The 20,298-nt window shown below is 42.7% G+C and overlaps 1 protein-coding gene across 1 annotated transcript in view; it reads left to right on the forward strand.

Moving 5' to 3' along the window:
* SEMA4G (semaphorin 4G) overlaps positions 1 to 20,298 on the forward strand; it is a 191,482-nt gene that overhangs the window by 153,871 nt on the left and 17,313 nt on the right. Inside the window, exons 10-15 of the mRNA XM_044298643.1 lie at positions 336 to 480; positions 3,483 to 3,705; positions 5,618 to 5,733; positions 13,603 to 13,757; positions 15,106 to 15,167; positions 16,816 to 17,960. Coding sequence (XP_044154578.1) covers positions 336 to 480; positions 3,483 to 3,705; positions 5,618 to 5,733; positions 13,603 to 13,757; positions 15,106 to 15,167; positions 16,816 to 17,645 — 1,531 coding nt within the window. The 3' untranslated portion in view covers positions 17,646 to 17,960. The remainder of the gene's footprint in view (positions 1 to 335; positions 481 to 3,482; positions 3,706 to 5,617; positions 5,734 to 13,602; positions 13,758 to 15,105; positions 15,168 to 16,815; positions 17,961 to 20,298) is intronic.

Raw genomic sequence — 20,298 nt, forward strand, 5'->3', positions numbered from 1 at the left:
CATTACTTCATTTGAGCCGGGCGCTAGAAGTATATTTATTTAAATAAAGAAGAATAATTGCTCGCTCATGGATTTTGTTTTTAACCATTCTGTTACGCCTCGTCATGTAATGCTGAGAACGGCTTCGGTACGGCCATGTCATTTTCTTGCCTAAGACAGGATTTTTTTTAAATTTAACCCATAATAATTGTTTTCTGCCTTGTTTACATCTCTGAATTCTTCACGGTCTGTTAGCTTTCTTCTGTCATCAAGTATTGTTCAGTGATTTCAGAGCTTTGTGTTGCCCACTAGTGGAGAGTTTGGTTATATGGTTGTGTCCCCATTCTTGTACTTAGGGGAAACATGAAGATCTCATCAGTCTGCCGATATAGCCTACCTGATATTCAGAAAGTATTTGAAGGGCCGTATATGGAATATCAAGATTCCTCAAGGAAATGGACCAAATATAATGGAGAAGTTCCAAAACCAAGGCCTGGCTCAGTAAGTGATTTATATTTATAGCAGATTTTTGGGACAGCTTCGCTTGGCATTTGACTTGGATCGTTGATCAATTAGCTCTTACCCAAACTAAATTAAAACTTTGTCAGCAGGAGTATATGTACTAAAATAACAAAAGTGTTGGTCACCATTTTTCTTCCCCGCTGCTTCTAGCGGCACTCTTCGATCCTTCCCGCCATTGTTTCATTCCCTGTGCGTAGCAGTAACGTCCTGTACACACCACATCAACGGTGCAGCCAGTCATTGACCTCAGCAGTCATATACCATACACAACTGAGACCACTGAATGGCCTTATGGTGATATAGTGTGTACAAGATGCCACTGCTGCAGACAGGAAGATGACATCAGCTTTGCAGGACTGGAGCATGACACTAGTGGCGGCAAGGGAGTAATGTGGCAAGTATGACTTATAGCGTTATTTTAGTGCTCTTATAGCAGCTGACAAAGTTTTAATTGATCTTGAACAACTCATTTAACCCTTACGTGCACTATGACGTACAGTTACGTCATGGTACAGTGTAAAGTGTTCAGAGCAAGCTCACTTGCTGACCCCGCTCCACATGCGCCGGATGCTGACTGCATCATACAACCAACACCCGGCCTCAATGACTGGGATCGGCGATGCCGATCCTGGTCATTTAACCCTTGAGATGCTGCACAGTTGTGACCACAGCATCTGAAGCGGCTCCCAGGACCAAAACATCTCTCTCGCACCGAGATCGAGGGAGCCATTCACTTGCTGTGGGTGCCTTGAGCCTGCTTACCAAGCAGATGTTCCTATGGAACCCTGCCTGGGACAGCGCATCTCCCATAGACTGCAATGGTAATTCATTGCAATCTATGGGAGAAGCGATCAGACAATCGCATGTTCAAGTGAAAAAGTGAAAAAAAAAAAGGTTTTAAAAATATTAAAAGTCACCTTTTTCTAGTTTATATATAACGTCACAAAAACAAAACCTAAAAAACATTAACCCCACAAATATTTTTTTTTTCTGTTTTCCAATACAAGCTATGGTAAAACAGTGCCATTAACCCCTTAGTGACCAGCCTGTTTGGGCTTTACTGACCAAGCGTTTTTCTTCCTTTTTTCATAGTCACGTTCCAAGAACTATAACTTTTTTATTTTTCCGTCTTTATAGCTTTATGAGGGCTTGTTTTTTGTGAGACAAGTTGTAGTTTTTAATGGAGCCATTTTGGGGTACACATAACTTTCTGATTAACCTTTATTAACTCTTTCTGGGAGGGAGATGGGCAAAACAGCAATACCGCCACTGTGTTTTTACGTTATAAATTTTACGGCGTTCATTTTTCGTTATAAATAACATAATATCTTTATTCTCTGGGTCAGTATGATTACAGTGATACCAAATACATATAGTTTTTGTTACGTTTTACTACCTTTTTGCAATAAGCCCCTTTTTTTTAAGAAAAATGTTTTTGCATTGCTGCTTCCAATGACCTATAACTTTTTTATTTTTCTTTCTATGGAGTTGTGTGAGGGCTTGATTTTTGTGGGACGACTTTTATTTTTCATTGGTATCATGTTGGAGTAAATGGCGCTTTGTGATCGCTTGTAATTAGTTTTTTTGGTGGCAACTAAGAATAAATGAGCAATTCTGTCATTTTATTTTTTTATTTTTTACGGCATTCACCGTAGGGGCTAATTTATGTGATATTTATGTAGTTCGGGTTGTTACGGACGCGGTAATACCAAACATATGGGGGAGATTTTTTTTTGCAATTTTTTTCATTGAAAATCGTATTTTTCAATGAAAAAAACAAGCTTTTTTTTATGGAATTTTTTTAATTTAATAAATGTGTTTTTGTTTGTTTTTTACCCCTTAATAGTCCCACAAGGGGACTATAACAGACAGTATTTTTGCTTTTAAAATACAATGCATTATCCCTGCTGGAAATTACTGAAGGCTGGTCTGGGGCCTACATCAGAGCCCTGCCAGCCTTCACACACATCGGCACCCGCGATCAGCACTTTACATGCAGCGGGCGCCACTACGGCACTCCTGCTCGTCCGGGATGTTAGAGCAGGGCCGAGGCTCTCATGTGCCCGTACAACGCTTAGACTGGGCTGCCGTAAAAAAGCGGCGGCCCTGCCTAAGGACCCTTAGTGACCGCCATAAAAAGGCGTATGGGTGGTCACTAAGGGATTAAAAAATACTACTTGTCCCGCAAAAAACAAACCTTTATGTTGCTATGTGAACAGAAAACGAAAAAAAAAAATTGGCTTTTGAAAGGCAGGAAAGAAAAAATGAAATTGAAAAAATAAAAATAAAGGTGCACAGGCGTTATATCCGCTAATGATGCATGTCTCACTTGCCAGTTATGTTTTGTTCATTTCTGGAACTAGCTTTCTTGGTTCCCAATGCAGTGAGCCCCAGAGGAGCATGTGCAGAGGATGGGAGTGGTAGTTGCCGTGTTGAGGTTTTGTGTCACGTGTGCTCCCTCTGGCTCTAGCTCCCTGGGGATTGGTGCAGTGGAAATATAGTACTGAAGAATGAAGCCAGAATTAAATGTAAAAATTGATGTTTGAAATGTTAACTAACGTTTTGGTGGAGATTTATCAACACTGATGTCTCCTAAGCCAGTCTCAACCTCCTGTGTGCTAACCTATTGAGAGGCATAACTATTGGGAAATTGGGCTCATCTCTGGCCCTCAGTGCACTCAAATTTGTGCCCTCTAGGGGCTTTGGTAGACTTTAGCTATAATTTTCACCAGTTCCTGGGGGCTGTGCCCCTCCCGGTAAGCCATGACTCTTTTCTCACCATTTTAGCAAATTGACTAGAGGCCCAGAAGTTGCAAATTATGGCACAAATTAGCCTGTTCTTCTGCTTTATTTAAGTAATATTATCTGAGTGAATGTTGATGTCATCATTGACTTTTCATGAAAAATCGGCATAAAGTGTTCAGGGAAATCATAATATCATAATTTTTATATTTCTATAACTTGATTTTCTTTCCTGACAGTGTATTACGAATGAATTTCGAAGCAGTGGCTACAACTCCTCATGGGATCTCCCGAATAATGTCCTTGACTTTGTGAGGCTCCATCCACTTGTATCGGAGGTGGTTAAACCAATTGGTGACCAACAGCTTCTCTCCAAGAAGAATATGATTTATACCCATATCGCTGTAGATAGAGTCACAGCCCTGGATAAAGAACAGTATGATGTGCTGTTCCTAGGAACAGGTTTGTAGGCCAAACATCCACTCTACCACTGCTCTCTACATAAGGGCTATAGCTCACTTCTTTTAAGGTGCCCATAGACATTGACATTTGCCGAACCGGACAACCATCTAATGTAGGCATCCTCAGCTGTTGCAAAACTACAACTCCCAGCATGCCCGAACAGCCTACATGTATCAGCCTACAGCAGGGCATTGTGGGAGTTGTAGTTTTACAACAGCTGGAGGGCCGCAGTTTGAGAAAGCCTGATCCAATGTGTATGGGAATGTCCCAACTTTCCTGAAACAGTAGATGTAAGAGGAATAAAAGTTCAAGCATGTTAGATTTCAATATGCCCAATTAAAATGTTACAGGAGATAAGCCACCATCAGAGGTGTTTGGCTTGAGTACTTCCTGCTCCCTATTCAGGACACATCCTCTGACTGCTATCTAAAGTGTATGGCACGCATTAATCTGCAAGTCTATCGGCAGAATACAGGCTGCCTTTCCATTCTCTGAAGTTTCCAAACTCTTTTATCAGAACATTAAATTGTATTTCGAGCAGTTTAGGTTATACATTTATTGGGTAATTGTTCTTGCAATTTTGTAATCTATGATACGTTCCTCGAATTTGTGAACCTATTTAAACCTCAAGCTTTAGCTAGAGAACCACCATACATTGTGAACTTACAAATCATGTAATCTGACCAGGACAACACCTGATCATGATGTTCATGTGGATTTTGTTTGGTCGGTTCAGTTTCATCCCAGACCGAGGGTCCGAAAATATGATTTGGTTAATTAGCTTTCTGGGCAATTGGTCCAAACTGTGTCTGAATGTGTTCAGTAGTTAAGAGAATAATTAAAGGGGTTATCCCATGAACAATGAAAATCATACACAATATAGTACATGATAACCTCTTTCTAACAAACAGATCTCCCCATTCATTGCTCCAATTGCTCTGCTAGATTTATTTTAATCTGCCAGCTCAGGGGACGTGTAATGTCTGTTGCAGCTGGTAACAGTTGAAAGATGGAACTGAGCATGTGCGTCCATCTCAGTGAGGTGGACATAGAAATTAGCAAAAGAGCAAACAGCGGGTGGCTTTAATACATGCAATTACAAAAGTATTTCAGATCCAGGTGCTGGTTTGAAAACTGTAGAATATTTTTCATGGGACAACCCCTTTAAATGTGAATTAAAATACAAGCCCTTTCCATATGTCCTTTTATGTAGAACATAGAGGGGATCCTGCTTAGAATGCCTTTATATGGGCCAAAGCAGAGAGCCACTAAGCCAGCGTGCTTTGGCAGACCCAGCTTGTCCATATATCACATACCGTATTTACAAAACTGAATATATGATCCTTGTGATCACAACCCCCAAAAACAAGGGGAATATATTTCTATTCTGTAACATTTTCAGTTTGGTCCTTGTGGCTAGCGGTGCCTAGAGAACTTCTTTAGCTTGGCACACATGCATTGTAAACTGATAATGCTAAAACGGTTTTATCATCTCAGACATTGGTGGAATAATGCTGGGATATGGCGCCAATGTCAGATGTCTCCAGAAGGGGCCCCTGAAAGTGAAGTATGCGTAGCGTGCTCTCCATTCATTTCTATGGGAGTTCCTAAAATACCCATCCATTCGCCTCTCTAGGACTCAGCTATTTGCAGAACTCTCACAGAAATGAATGAAGCGGTGGCTGCACATAAGGGGCACATGGAACCTGCACCTCTCTGACATTGGTGGCGTATCCTAATGATATACCACCAATGTCTGAAGTGAGACAACTCGTTTAAAATTTCTGGCTTCTCGGTACTCCTCCTCCTTACTTACTTCAAATTTTCATGGTTTTCATATCTTGTATCTAATGAAAGCAAAACCCCCATCTCAGTCAGGCCTCTCACCTCCCTCTGGGTTTTACTTCTGCAGACAATGGCTGGATTCACAAGGCCGTAGTTCTCAACAACAAGGTTCACATAATAGAAGAGATACAGGTTTTCAAGACGCCGCAAGCTGTTGAAAATGTGGTCATATCCAAAACACAGGTGGGAGATCATAATTTACTATAGCAGACGTTGTCGTATTATCGTGAGATTGGACATCTCCAACCATTACATTTCTTCAGAATTAAAGGGGAAGTCCAATTAAAACCTTGCTTTACTGTACATCTGTAATGAATTACTACTCAAGGCCGGGGTCTGGTACGTGCGGCTGCTAATGGCGCTGCTAACTGTTCACAAGTATTATACCGTAATGGATCTGGATTGTAGACATGTAAAGTGCCGCATGGACTGCCAGTAATAGATATTTGCACAGTGCCGCCATCTTCCAGGTTTTGCTTCTTAGGGGGCAGCACCATATTTCTTGAAGTGCCCATATCACAGGCAGTATGGTCAGTTTGTGTGAGTTGCATGCATAGACCCTTTATAGAAAAGCCCAAGGGCCCTTCCTACATAGAGATGTTGATGGATCAGACACAGAAAGAAAATACAGTCATGTGTATGAGCCCTTAGGGCTCATGCACACAAACGTATTTTTCTTCCGTTTCCATTCCGTTTTTTTACAGGTCTGTATAGGGAACCATTCATTTCAATGGGGCTTGACAAAAAACTGAAATGTCATTCTGTTTCCATATGTCCGCAAGTCTGTTCCACAAAAAATAGAACATGTCCTATTCTTGTCTGTGTTGCGGGCAAGGACAAGCATTGTTGCAATGGATCCACAAAAAAAACGGTGTCACATGGACGTCATCCGTATTTTTTGTGGATCCGTGTTTTGCAGACCATAACCTACATTTTGTTCGTGTGCATGAGCCCTTAGGCTGGAGCTATACCTAGACTTATTGTAGCACTTTTATTATTATTCATTATTAAATAACTCAACGGCTTTACTAGATTTTTAATTATATGAAATTACAAAATTATCGGTTGACAGCTTCACTGCGCAAGATTGCATACAACTGTGTTTACTGCTCTGAACAGCAGCTGTCACTCGACAAAACCAATCAAAATGGTTAAAATCAATGTTCAAAATCAACCAAAACGGCTACAAAAAGTCAAGGTGTAGCTCCAGCCTTATGTTAAAGGGGTTGTACAGTGGGTACATATTGATGACCTATCCTCAGGATAGGTCATCAATATAAAATCGTCCGACTCCCAGCACATCAGCTGTTAGCGCTGCTTCCTCTTCAAGTTTACACCGCCGGTCATCTTGCTGGTAGAGATGGCGCAGTGTTGTTACAACTGCTCAGCCCATTCACTTGACTGAGTTATTGGTTACCTTCCGCTCGACCCCTCTAATACTCAACATCCTTTTAAAGCCCGCCCAACCAAAAACGACTTCCGGCATTTTACGCAATCTAACACCAAAAGCCAGCCCCACCACATAACTATTAATTTTAGCAACTGACCATCCCTCATCCCTGCAGTGCCGCACCGACAACAACAAAGGACAACAAGTCGTCACCCCCAACTCCCAACCTTCCACACCACTCCTCCCAACAATGCCATGCCTTTGAATAAGTATCCCACGTATCGGGCATGCCAGCCCAACCTCTTCCACCTCCGGGGGCAAGCTGCCGAAAACATTCAGACTGTGAACGAGAGAAAGCATCAGCAATACAATTGTCAATCCCAGGTACATGTACCGCCACCACCCATGTGTTGAGTGATAAACATTCCAAGACTAGCCGCTGTAACAGCCGTACCACTAACTGCGAAGAGGCCGACAAACCATTATTTGCCTGAATGACTCCCAGGTTACTCCACTTTCCAAATACGCTCTCTAACCTCCTGTTTTAAATGCGCCCCTAAATGGCCTTCAAAACATACATACACTTCCCCTTTTGCCTGATCATCCAACCTCACTATATTCTCCGCCGCTAAACGCTGTTCTACCACCTCCACCTACTGCAGCCCCATCTGGCCCCGCGGCCCCTGCTTAATTAAAGCCCCCCAATTACCCACTCCCTGAATTGAATCTACCAATCCCTACACCCCCTGGGGTCTCCCTGAACCAACCCCTGTCATGCTGGTGTCGCCTAAAGGCTCCGCCCCCCAAGCCGGCCTGTTCTTGAATAGGACCAGAGCACCGCCAACTCTTCAAGTAGCTGATCGGCGGTGTTCCGGTGCTTATCTGGTATGGATGACCTATCCTGAGGATAGGTCATCATATGTACCCTCTGCACAACCCCTTTAATGTAGTAAAGGGTACCTACCAACCATTTCCAAAAACATTTCCATCTCATGGGGATGTCCGAAGTTTTTTTCAGTAGGTCCCCACAATTAGGCCTCTTTCACACGACCGTATGGCTTTAAGGGTCCATTCACACGTCCGTGGTGTGTTGTGGACCCGCAAATTGCAGATCCGCAACACACACGGCCAGCACCCGCTATAGAAATGCCTATTCTTGTCCGCAGCTGCGGACTAGAATAGGACATGTTCTATCTTTTGCGGAGCTGCGGACCGGAAGTTCGGGGCCGAAACCCGGAAGTTCGGGGCCGCGCTCCGCAAATGCGGAAGCGGAGAGCACATGGTGTGCTCTCCGCTTCACGTCCGGGCCCATAGAGAATGAATGGGTCCGCACCCTTTCTGCAAAATTGCGGAACGGGTGCGGACCTTTTTGCGAACGTGTGAATGGACCCTTACAGTGTTTTGCGGTCCGTTTTCCACAGTTTCCGTTGTGTTTCCATTTCTGTTCCGTTTTTCCGTATGGCATATACAGTAATTACATAGAAAAAATTGGGCTGGGCATAACATTTTCAATAGATGGTTCCACAAAAACGGAACGGATACGGAAGACATACGGATGCAGTTCCGTATGTGTTCCGTTTTTTTCGCTGACCCATCGACTTGAATGGAGCCACGGAACGTGATTTGCGGGCAATAATAGGACATGTTCTATCTTTCAACGGAATGGAAATACGGAAACGGAATGCATACGGAGTACGTTCTGTTTTTTTTGCGGAACTATTTAAATGAATGGTTCCGTATACGGACTGTATACGGAATGCAAAAAACGGCCCGTAAATGAAAAAAAAAAACGGTTGTGTGAAAGAGGCCTTACTCGGAACAAGGTTCAGAGGCCTTCAGCTGGACGCGGTGCCCCATCAGCAATCGGATACAAGGACAGTGTTAGGCCTGTATTACACCAACAGATTATCTGACCGATTTTTGGATCAGTCATTGGTCAGATGGCCAGTTACACACACAGATCTTCTGTTATACACTAACTATTAGTCTGATTGGACAGATATTGGTCACATAATCTGTTGATGTAATACAGGCCTTTGGCCTCATGCATACGACCGTTGTTTTGGTCTGCATCCAAGCCGCATATTTTGCATTTCAAATGCGTACCCATTCACTTCAGTGGGGCCACAAAAGATTCGGACAGCCCACTCCGTTCCGTGGTCCCGCAAAAGAGAATAGAACATGACCTATTTTTTTTCGTTTTGCTGACGAGAGTAGGCATTTTTATAATGGGACGCCCGTTCCATTCCACAAATTGCGGAACGCACACGGTTGGCATCTGTGTTTTGCTGATCCGCAATTTGCAGACCACAAAACATGGCATGATCGTGTGCATGTAGCCTTATTCATAGGGGGAAAAAAAGCTGATCAAAGCAAAAAGGGCAGAGCTCTCGGCTGGTCACACACATAAGATAGGGGTTTAGTTTGGTCAACAGTTTTTGACCTTGAACCTCCCATAAACCTGGCCCAGTAGGGGAGGGGGAGACGGAACAAAATATTGGTCGTGTTAAAATCCAACATGTACGTTCCTCATCTCCCTCAATATCTGTCATCAGGACACAGTCAGGATCCTCCATACAGTCAGGATCGGCAACTTCTAACAATCCCTTTAAGAATAATGCAAACGGGTTGTCAAAGAGAGAAACAGCCCTGCGTCCTACCTTGTTGCTCAAGGTCTTGTATAAAAGCTGCAGTAACTCAGTGTACAGACAAGCTCAGCACTAGAGGAGTTTACAGCATCCGTCCTGTTGCAAGAAATTCTTATTTGCTTTTGCGCCATAATCAATTTTTGTCTTGAAAACTAGCAGTAAATATCAAACCCTACGTCCAACTGCAGTGTAATCCCTCCAGATTATACTCCATGTAAAATCTATCGCACTGGGAACAGTGACATTTAGAATAAACTGATGCAATACATGATTACATGATTAGTACATGATTCATTTGTGCATTTCTTACCTTCTTCCATTTAGTTAAATGATGAAAATATATCCCCCAAAATGTACCACTAGGGGGCGTACTGATTTATAAAGCTCACGTTGAATTCAGTGGAAGCTGCAAAAATCCATATAGTATATTCTTGCTAGCGATTAATATTGCCATTGCTTTTTTTTTATTTTATTTTTTTATTCCTACTAGAATTTTATGGTTGAATTACTATTGGGGGCGTGTCCCTGCACAATCTGACACTGGCAGCAGAGATTTGATAGTGTCAGACTGTGTAGGCACATACCTCCAACACCCACATGGACCTTTTAATTCATTCACATGTCAGGAGCGGTGACAGGTCCTCTTTAATCTCAAATCCTTTTACCCATCCCCTGCACTGCAGTGATATTCTGACCGTAGGGACACGTGCTGCATTGACTTAGGTGCATATTAGGATACACGATTTGTATAACTCTTCTGAAACAGTCTTGAGGAATGTGTTTATATCAAGGACTTGGCTCCTCGGCGGCACATATTGATGGTTCCTTGCCTCTACGGCTTGTTTGCAAGTGCAGAGTTTTGGCAGTCGTGGACGTCATTACTTATCGCTTGGCTGCTCTCACACAAATATTTTTGAGTTTCCAAGGAATAAAATAAAAATAATTCTACCCCATTCATTTTTAGATACGGGAACCAATTACAAAGTGGGTAGTATTGTTAGAACTTTTTTTTCTAGGTAAGGATGCATCTATTATTGTGCTCAAACTCTGGGACTTAGGGTTCCTTTAAAAATAGAAAAACTTTTCTTTAAGAAACTTTTTCCGATTTCTCAAACACACAGAAGGCATCATACAGCTTTAAAGGAGTTGTCTCACTTCAGCAAATGGCATTTATCACATAGAGAAGGTTAATACAAGGCACTTACTTACTCCATCATTTTAAAAACAGAAGACCCTAAAAAATTCCAGTCAAAAATATTCATATTTATATTTATTTATTTTTGTCCTTTTTATTCCATAAGTCTTTTGCTTTTCTTCACTCGCAAATCCCCTGATGAGTCTCTCTTCCTGAGAGGAAACTATCATGTTGGGACAATAGTGAGAGACAGGTGTAGGGAATAGGCTCCAGTTAGGGACAGGTTCCTGACGGGGTCGCCCCTATCGGGGCGGGTGCTCTGTTATTGCTAGGCAGAGACTGTTAGCCCCCATTTCCCACTTTATGAGGGACATTTTCTGAGGGTTACTTAGTTTATGTCCTGAGAAGACTGACGGAACCATGAGCTCCTGCTCCATTGATTCCGTTGTTATATGGAAGGACGAAAACAAGAGCATCTGGTAGATATACATTTTCCAGGTGTTTATGTCTTGAAGGTGCATGTATAATATTTATTTTGATATACATATTTTTTCTCACCTTATTGTTTGAGCACATTTTAATCCAAGTGAGTAAAAGTTACGTTTTAATTGTATTATTTATAATGTTCCGGATCCTCTTGACTGCTGCTGAGAGGGTGTTTGCTTGAACACCATCATCATCATGTACTGGCTGTGATTTACTATTTAGAATGAGAGTATTTACTTAAACATTCACGTCAGAAGTGATGACAGGTGTTGCTTACAGATTCAGCCCAGCCATGTAATTGTTTTGGGTTAGGGTACTTTCACACTTGCGGCAGAGGATTCCGGATGCGGATCCGTCTGACAAATGCATTGAAATACCGGATCCGTCTCTCCGGTGTCATCCAGAAAAACGGATCCGGTATTTTTATTAATTTTTTTTCCATTTTTAAAGGGCTGCGCATGCGCAGACCGGAAAGCCGGATCCGTTTAGCCGGAACACTTAATGCCGAATCTGGCAAGTGTTCAGGATTTTTGGCCGGAGAGAAAACTGCAGCATGCTGTGGTATTTTCTCCAGCCATAAAACGTAAGAGGGACTGATGCATCTCCATTCAGATCGCGTTAGGATAAAACTGATCAGTTTTTTCCCGTTATTGAACTCCTGTGACGGAACTCAAACGCTAGTGTGAAAGTACCCTTAGGATCAAGCAATCATTTTTAAGAATCTCTTTTGGGCTTGTTTACTGCTTATTTAATTTACTCCAGCAAGCTGCTTTTGGGAAGAACAGTTTGTTCTCTTCGTCTGTATTGGTTTGTTTGAATTGTAGCATGAACTTACTGAACTCTACATCTGCTGGCAGCCAGTTTTTATGTTAAATATATATATTGTGGGGTTTCGCTCTGGTAGATGGGGTAAGCGGACGCAGTACAGAGGCAAAAGACAAGTTCTTAATGCAAAACTTCAGTGTTTATTCACACTTGAGGCAAATGCACAAAACAATGTGTTACTTTGCAGTTTACTTCACACACAATGGAAAGTACATATAATACAAGTCACCTTGATGTCAGTTCTGCCTCCAGCAGTTCACGGCAGGCTTTAGGGGGCCTGTTTCCTCGGCCCATGGGTCTCAGCCCTCCAACCTGGCACCAAGCCTCAGATCCCAGCACAGAGATCCTGCTGCCTATTTAAGGACAGCCAGGTGCTGCCAAAAACCCGGGAACGGGAGTTAAAATCCAGTCCGGTACTTGACCCCACCTGGTTGCGGACCCGCACTTCCGGGTCCGCAATTCCGTTCCCGAAAAAATAGAACATGTCCTATTCTTGTCCGCAAATGCGGAATGCACATTGCTGTGTCTGTGTTTTGCGTATCCATGGATCCTCAAAACACGTTACGGACGTGTGAATGGATCCATAACATGATTTTGAATGTGATTGCTTAATTCTGAACACAGCTACATTCCCAGTTATAAGAGGGTGTGCACACTTATGCAACCACATTATTTATATTTTTTTTGTTTTCTTCCCTCCACCTAAAAATATTTCTGTTTGTTTTTCAATTGAGTGGTACAGTTTATAGGTCACATTAAAGTTGGAAAAAGTTTTGAAAGGTTTTTTTCTTTGTCTCATCTTTTTACATCACAGAAACCTGACATTTTAACAGGGGTGTGTAGACTTTTTATATCCACTGTGTATATATATTACCGGTATATATCACTGAAAGAGTATTTCCTTCTCATTACAAACTTTTCCTTATACAGACAGGAGGTAAATGTATATATAGATACAAACGCAAAAACACAAAATGCAACCAGCACTCTGCCCTGCCTCTATGCTGGATGTTGAATAAGGCGTTGGTGTACATTTTGGCCAAAGCGTAATAAGCCACTCACCACGTCAAGGTTGCCTCCATGAGTGGTCCCTAACACTAGTTCCTACCTTTTATAGTCACCCTTCAATATGATGTCACCCAACCTCCTGTCCTTCATACAGATTATACAGCTAATTCTGTTTAACCCTTCAGTCACAGCTTATTTGAGCCCCCTCCCTGTGCACAGAGCATGAACATCTCCTGTCCATTGTGGTATACGCTCCATGTGGCTGCTGTAGATCATATCCATAAATGCTGTTAACAGCAGCTAAAGCAAGATGGCGTCCCCCATAATCATGTTCAGAAATGTAATAAAACAAAATCTAAAATCGGAAAATAGAAACAGATCAGAAAAGAGGAATATGTTTCAGTTGGAAAATTGTTGATACATTCCCTTTCTAAAGACTCCAACTGTATATTGCTCCAGTTCAGTCAAGATGAGTGTGGGTTTATTATCTTTTCACACACATGACATAATAACTGATCCATACAACATGTGATTAATATCTGGTAATTTGTTTTCTCCAGAATAGTTTGTATATTGGCACCGAGAGCGGGGTCCTCCAGATACCACTTTCTGGGTGTAATCAGTACTCATCATGCTACGACTGCATTCTGGCCCGGAATCCGTATTGTGGTTGGGATGGCAGCACGTGTCGGGAACCTCTCACACATCAAGACTGGTAAGGTTTCATTCCTAATTATTTTTCCTTTTTTCAAGAGTGCTAGTAAACTAGTCTGACTTTCCGCCTTTTGCAAGGAATGATGAAGCATTTGTCATTTGCAAGCAATGCATTTTTCAAAGGGATTTCACAAGACTTAAAGGGGTGATCCAACCCCTAAAATACCTTCCCATACTCCTGGGCCCCTGACAGAGGTTATACTTTCCTGGCTTCCTTGGCACCTGCTTCGCTTCTGGTGCCCACATGGCCGTCGCTGCCTCTCCCCATCGTGCGGATGAAAACATCCGGCGTCGGGGGAAGGGGGGGATAGCCAATAGCAGGCGGCTGTGACGAGAACGAGCCTCCCTAGCATCGCGGGTGACGCTAGGGAGGCTCGTCCCCGTCATGGCCTGGTATTGGCTGCCCAACTCCCCCGACGCCGGGTGTTTTTGCCTGCACAACTGTGAGATGCTGTGGGGCCGTCAGAAGCAACGTGGGTGCGGGGAGCCAGGTAAGTACAACCTCTATGAGGGGCCCGGGTGGTATGGGGAGGCATTTTAGGGGTTGATAATCCCTTTAAATACTGAAGACATAATTCTCTAATTGGTGGGGATTCGACACCCGGGACCCCCACTGATCAGCTGTTTGAGAAGGCACCAGCACTCCTGTGAGCGCCGCGGCCTTCTCCGTTCTTGCGAAGCACAGCACCAAACATAGTACAGTGGCTGTGTTTGGTATTGCACTTGGCCCCATTCTCTTCAATGGTGCTGAGCATGCTCCTAGGCTACGTGACCGATGAATCTGATGTCACTCAGCCTAGGAAAAGCAGAGAGAAGGTCGTGACGCTATTGCGAGTGCCACTGTCTTCTCGAAGAGATGATAGGCAGGGGTCCCGGGTGTCAGAGCCCTCACTGATCAGATATTGATGACAATCCAGAGAATAGGTCATCGGAATAAACATCCTGGAAAACCCCTTTAACTGCACCTCACCTGGAGAGTCTGCAGTCACTCTGTAATGTGAAAGGATTTGAAGCAGGGGGAGGAGTGACAACTTTACTGTGTGCTGTCAGGGTTGTCAGTGAGATGGTCAGTGACCGGGCTGCTGTAACATGGCAGACGGTGATGAGTTTGGCCGCAGCACACGTTATACAATACACTAAAACCAATAGAAAAGAACAAGTCATTAAATGAGGCATGTAAAACTTCCGTAGGATGCAGAAAAATCTTTTAATTAATAAGGCAGAACAACTACTCTTCTCTCTTTTTTCCGGGAAAACTTGTCCTCCCCGGCGTTCTTTCTTTCTGTTCATTTAATTTGGTTTTGTCATCGCATTTCACTGTATGAATTGTTGTTCTTGGCTGCTTGCAGGGTACAGATGACGCAGGACCTGCAGAATGGTAACAGAGGATGTCTAAACGGCACATACGAGGGTACGCGCTCTGCTTATTTTACTACATCAGTACTGCATGCAAACGAGCCTGGGAGACAGTGCTGCAAGAGTTAAAGCTGAGTGAGCAGGACGCCTGTATGAACTGGGCAGTAAATCTACGGTGTTATATTTAGCATTGCTATATTCTTGCATTCACTGTTGGGGCTCGTTCAGACAACAATATGCGGATCCGGATCTTTTTGATGTCACGCCGCTTTTGCTGCTTACAAAAAGTGGGTGGGAATGTAGGCACAGTTAGTTAGGCGAGTAGTTTTATTGATGATTTATCAAATGTGACTTTTAATAAATATAAAAAAAAAGAAATGTCGTAATTTCTGTAGGAATTGGTGAAAAAAACTGGGCAAACAAGAAAAATCTCCCCCACAGTGTCAGCCACTAGTACATTTGGTACATGCCATTTCTTACAAAATTTAAGGCAGAATTCTTTTATATATATATATATATATATATATATATACTGATTCTAGGTTCGCACTAGTGTTCGGAGATCTGGAAGCCTGTTTCAGTAGTCTGTTCCAGTAGAAATACCAGCTGTTAGCTGAGCAATTTTTTTTACATGCAACAGTATTTGTCCTGCCGAAATCCGGCATTTATGGCGGAAAGTCGCCAGATCACTTCCAGGTCTCATTATATAGTCAATGGGGATCGGTTGGCTCCCTGCATTTTTTGGCTATGCTAGAGACGGTAAACTCCAGCAGGCCTTTCCTACAGTAGATTTCGAATGCTAATGTGGACGTACCCTTATACATTTTCCCCATTATGTCGTGGAATCATTGTTTAATTATTTTTACAGTTCTTGTCTGTAGAATGTTGTTGTTGTTGTTTTTTTTTTTTTGCTAAAATTATCCTTTAAAGTCAATTTTGGCCAATATTTGTGAGACAACCCCTTTAACACTGTTTTGTTAAATTTTTGTAATGGATGTCCCTGAGGGTTGCAAAGGGGTTTGATTTCTGTATAGAGCCCTTTCATTGGTGTCTGAGATTAAAACCTTCATCAATATGATCTTTGCAGAAGTATCTGATATATCTGAAGGTCATTTTGACTGAACTTCCCCTTTAAGTTAAAGTGCTGGTCCATTCTAATCGGTGAAGGGTACACATGTAGTTTTGGGGAATACATTTATTTATACACTGACAGACCCAGAGCTCATTTTGGGAAATACCCTGTGCCAAGGATATTTTGGCAAAGCAGGACCCTGCATAGAGCTCGAGGGGGCTCTTGATCTTGAAATGTGATTCAGAACGGACATTTCTAGGTGATTATTATGACCCTGGAATCTCATTTTAGAGATCCCTTGTATTGAGAGTTCATCTCCGCTTATACTTTCAGTATTAATATTCATTGCACGAACCTGGAGCCCAGAATTTATCATCTTGGATTTTCAGAATCTAACCTGACAAATCAATATTAGACTGAGTAGAAGGGAGGTAAAGAGCAGGAGGGAGAGTGAAAACTCGTTCTTTGTGCTTCATTGAGCAGTAAATATATATATGTATATATATATATATCGGCTCAGTAGACCTTTTATTGATTCTTTTCCATCCCAAGCCTATTAATATATTGTGACATTTTGTGTCTCTTTAACCGTGGTCTTGGCTTTAATTGTACTTTACCTTTGTTTTTTCAGTTCCTCATATGAAGAAAATGCGGACAATTTTGAAAGGCGACGATGTTCTCCTGCAGTGTGACTTTCAGTCTAATTTGGCTAAGCCACAATGGTTTGTCAATGGCTCAGACCCATTGGATAGTGATGACTCTCATCTTAGAGTGGGTATCGATGGACTTCTCATCACTGATGCTCTTCTAGAGCATAGTGGAGAATATAGCTGTTATTCTGAAGAAAATGGCTTACAGGCCATAGTGACTTCATATAATGTAAGTGTTTTGTTGGAGCTACCAAAAGGGAAGATCTACTCTGAACCTACGCCCATTGTCCAGTTACCAACAGCGGCACCACAAGCCTCTTCCAAGTTGGAGTTTGTGTACATTTCCATAATTACTATCCTTGGTGGGCTATGCCTTGTTCTAACTATTGTCTTAGTCTCCGTATCCTGCCAGCAGAAACGAAAAGGCAAATACAGCACCGCCAACTCCAGAAAAAATGCCGTAGAGCTTCAGACAGTATCCTCAAACTTCAAAGACAAGTCAGAAGAGATGAACAATTATTCTGATGGATGTCTCCAAATTATTCCTGGCGAGGCACCAACTTGTCCTCCAAGCAAACTAAACCCTCCTCCTCCACCGCCACCACCTCCTCTACCTTCAGAGTTCACCAATGGAATCAGCACGCTTCCCAACATGCTAAGGAAAATGAATGGGAATAGTTATATGCTTCTAAGACAAAATGACGAGGCAAGCTCACCATTGTATAATTCCTTCACAGAGGAGCTCAGCAAGATCCTGGAGAAGAGGAAACATACGCAACTGGTTGAGAAGTTGGATGAAAGTTCTGTTTAGTAAAAACTGCTAAGAGACAGTGATATAACACAATACTACCTCAATGAACAATAATTTTTTTTTAAAGATTAACTTTTTATTATATTTTCCTTTATTCATGCTTATCTTTATTTTTAATTTATGCAAACCAACACTGTGAAAGTCTTTGACTTTTACACTACATATCTGGGTTCTCCTCTGCTGTGACGTGTAAGCCCTAAGATGGACATGTACAAGGAGACGTGTCCTCCTTGGGGAGGGAATAATTCCTGCTCATCTGTTTTGGAAGAACTGTGACCGAAGCTAAAAAAAGAAGGAGAAAAACATGCAATAAAGGTAGGTTCCTGCATCGGGATAAGAGCTCCTACAATGATTATTGTCATTTTTGTAAAATTCACTTGTAGGTACACAGCCTGCATCAGGGGCTCCAATAAGAACGTCAGTTTAGTTGCATGCAGCCCTATTCTGCCCACTGAAACTGCAGATACCTTGGCAGCAACCTGAAGGGCCCCATTGTAAGTCAAAGGGGTCTTGTGGGGGCTATTTGAATTTGGCAAAGCATCATGGCCTTCATTCTAAATGGAAACTACAACATGCGCATTGTAGTCAATATTTTTCTGTTGCCCTATAGTCGGGCTTATCGGGGGATGAATGTTCCTGCCAATGATCATTTCCGACAATTTGCCTTCTAAAGGTGCAGCCGATCGCCCGATGAACGCGTGAAATGCTCGCTCATCGGGTGAAACTGTCATTTCTACAGACAAGTAAAATATCATTTCTGGGCAGCAGATCGTATTGTTGAAACAGCGACCTGATGCCCAGAAACAGTGCAGCTGTATGAGGACGAGCGATGGCAATAGCGACCTCATACTGTGGAGGCGATCTCTGCATGTAAATGCAGCTCTTCACTTCCATTAACTAGCAGCCGACTGCCAGGAAGGAACTCTTCCTTCCCAATAATCAGTAACCCCCACCATAACAGTTCTTCAGATAAATTGCTCATCATGGGGGGCAGACATTTTACTATTGGTAATCCCATTGAAGGATGGAAGGAGAAAAGGTGTAAAGGAGTGACTGGAAGCACAGAGTTTTCAGTGCGGAAGAAGCCAGTATATCCCACGACTCTGTAAAATGGCATCGAGCAGTATGACAGCATTTTGCAACCTGCATTATATTTTATTGTGCTGCTTCACCATCTCGTTATTTTATATAAGGGCGTCTGAGGGCATAAAGGTGGTACTTTTGCAATAACTTTATTGCTGCGCCACTGAGAAGTTCTATGTACTTCTATGTACTAGCGCCGGCGCCACATAGTGAAGGAGTTGAAAAACTTACTTCCTCCCCCTCCTGACTTCCTCCCGACCTCCCCTGCCTTTTGCGTCCTCGCGTTGCCGTCGTGACGTCACACGGAGGTGGAGTCACGGGCCGGCAACGCTAGGGTGAGCCTTATCTCCTCCAAGTGCAGAGCGGATCCTGCACACGGTCACCGTGAACACTGAGGCTACGCCCCGGCCACCAGTGCACTGAACCCTGAGCCTGCTGTCTTCAAAAACTGTAAATACTTAAATTACAGTAATTCACAAAAAATCAATTACTTAGTTGTTTTATGGGGTAAGGGGGTTGGGACCCATTGGGTGGTTAGAGGGGGGAGAATTAGGGAGGGATTAATACTGTACTAACTCGCTGCACATTGTTTTTTAACAAGGAAGGGGTGGGTCAAATTTATATTAGGGGGGTGTCCGAGTTTAGTCTCGCCTAGGGCAGCACAAAACCAAGATACACCACTGTTCTATGTACAGTACTATGTTGTAAAAGCAGCAAAGTAGGAAATAAAAGAGTAGGCTAATCGTCATTTTTGTGGCAGTTCCGCCATCCATACACCAATTGCCTGGATCCTATTATCACCAAGGAAAGCTACAGCACAGCCAAGGAAAGTGTAGTGTTGGGCTCTGTTCACATCCATTAACAGATACCACTGGATCCATCACACAGTGAATGGTGACTTACAGTGGTGTTTGATTTGATGGGGAAAATATTGCTGCATGACGTGGTATTTTGTTTGTCCCACCTGATTTTACGTAACCTGCAATGGAAGGTCCTAATTGAGCCTCAGACACAGATGTGAACCATCTGATACAGGGTTACAGGGGGGCCTGCACAATAAAAGCTGTCTTTTTGTGCCAGTACAGTGATTTGACTAATAGAAGAGAGTGTCAATTGCCTTTGTGACATCAGAAAATGACCTGTTGTTCAAATCAACTTGTTAAATTAAACATATATATATTTTTTAGAAATGTTGTGATTTCTTTTCAATTTCAATATTTGTATTTAAAAAATATGTATTACAATATGTTGAGATTTCCTGTTCTGTACAGATCACTATTCAATGGTCATCTCATTATTGTCGCATTGACCTTTTGTATATGCGACGCACGCCAGCGGCAAGGGGTCCCTTTAAGATGAGATAAGTGTATTCGTTTTTCGTGACGCCAGTTGCAGTGAAGCAACAAGGGCACAGAGCCCTTTTTACTGATATAGTGGTTAGTATCCAGGTGTAGGAATGCCAGAGTGGTGTAGGGTAGCCTATAATGTCCCTTTAATGTTTTATGCACGTGTCACGGTGCTCCTACATGGATACGCTGGACCCCAGGCATTGTCGTCCGAAGCAGAGCAA

This window comes from Bufo gargarizans, chromosome 6 (genome assembly GCF_014858855.1).
Source record: "Bufo gargarizans isolate SCDJY-AF-19 chromosome 6, ASM1485885v1, whole genome shotgun sequence".
In the NCBI taxonomy this organism is placed as follows: domain Eukaryota; kingdom Metazoa; phylum Chordata; class Amphibia; order Anura; family Bufonidae; genus Bufo; species Bufo gargarizans.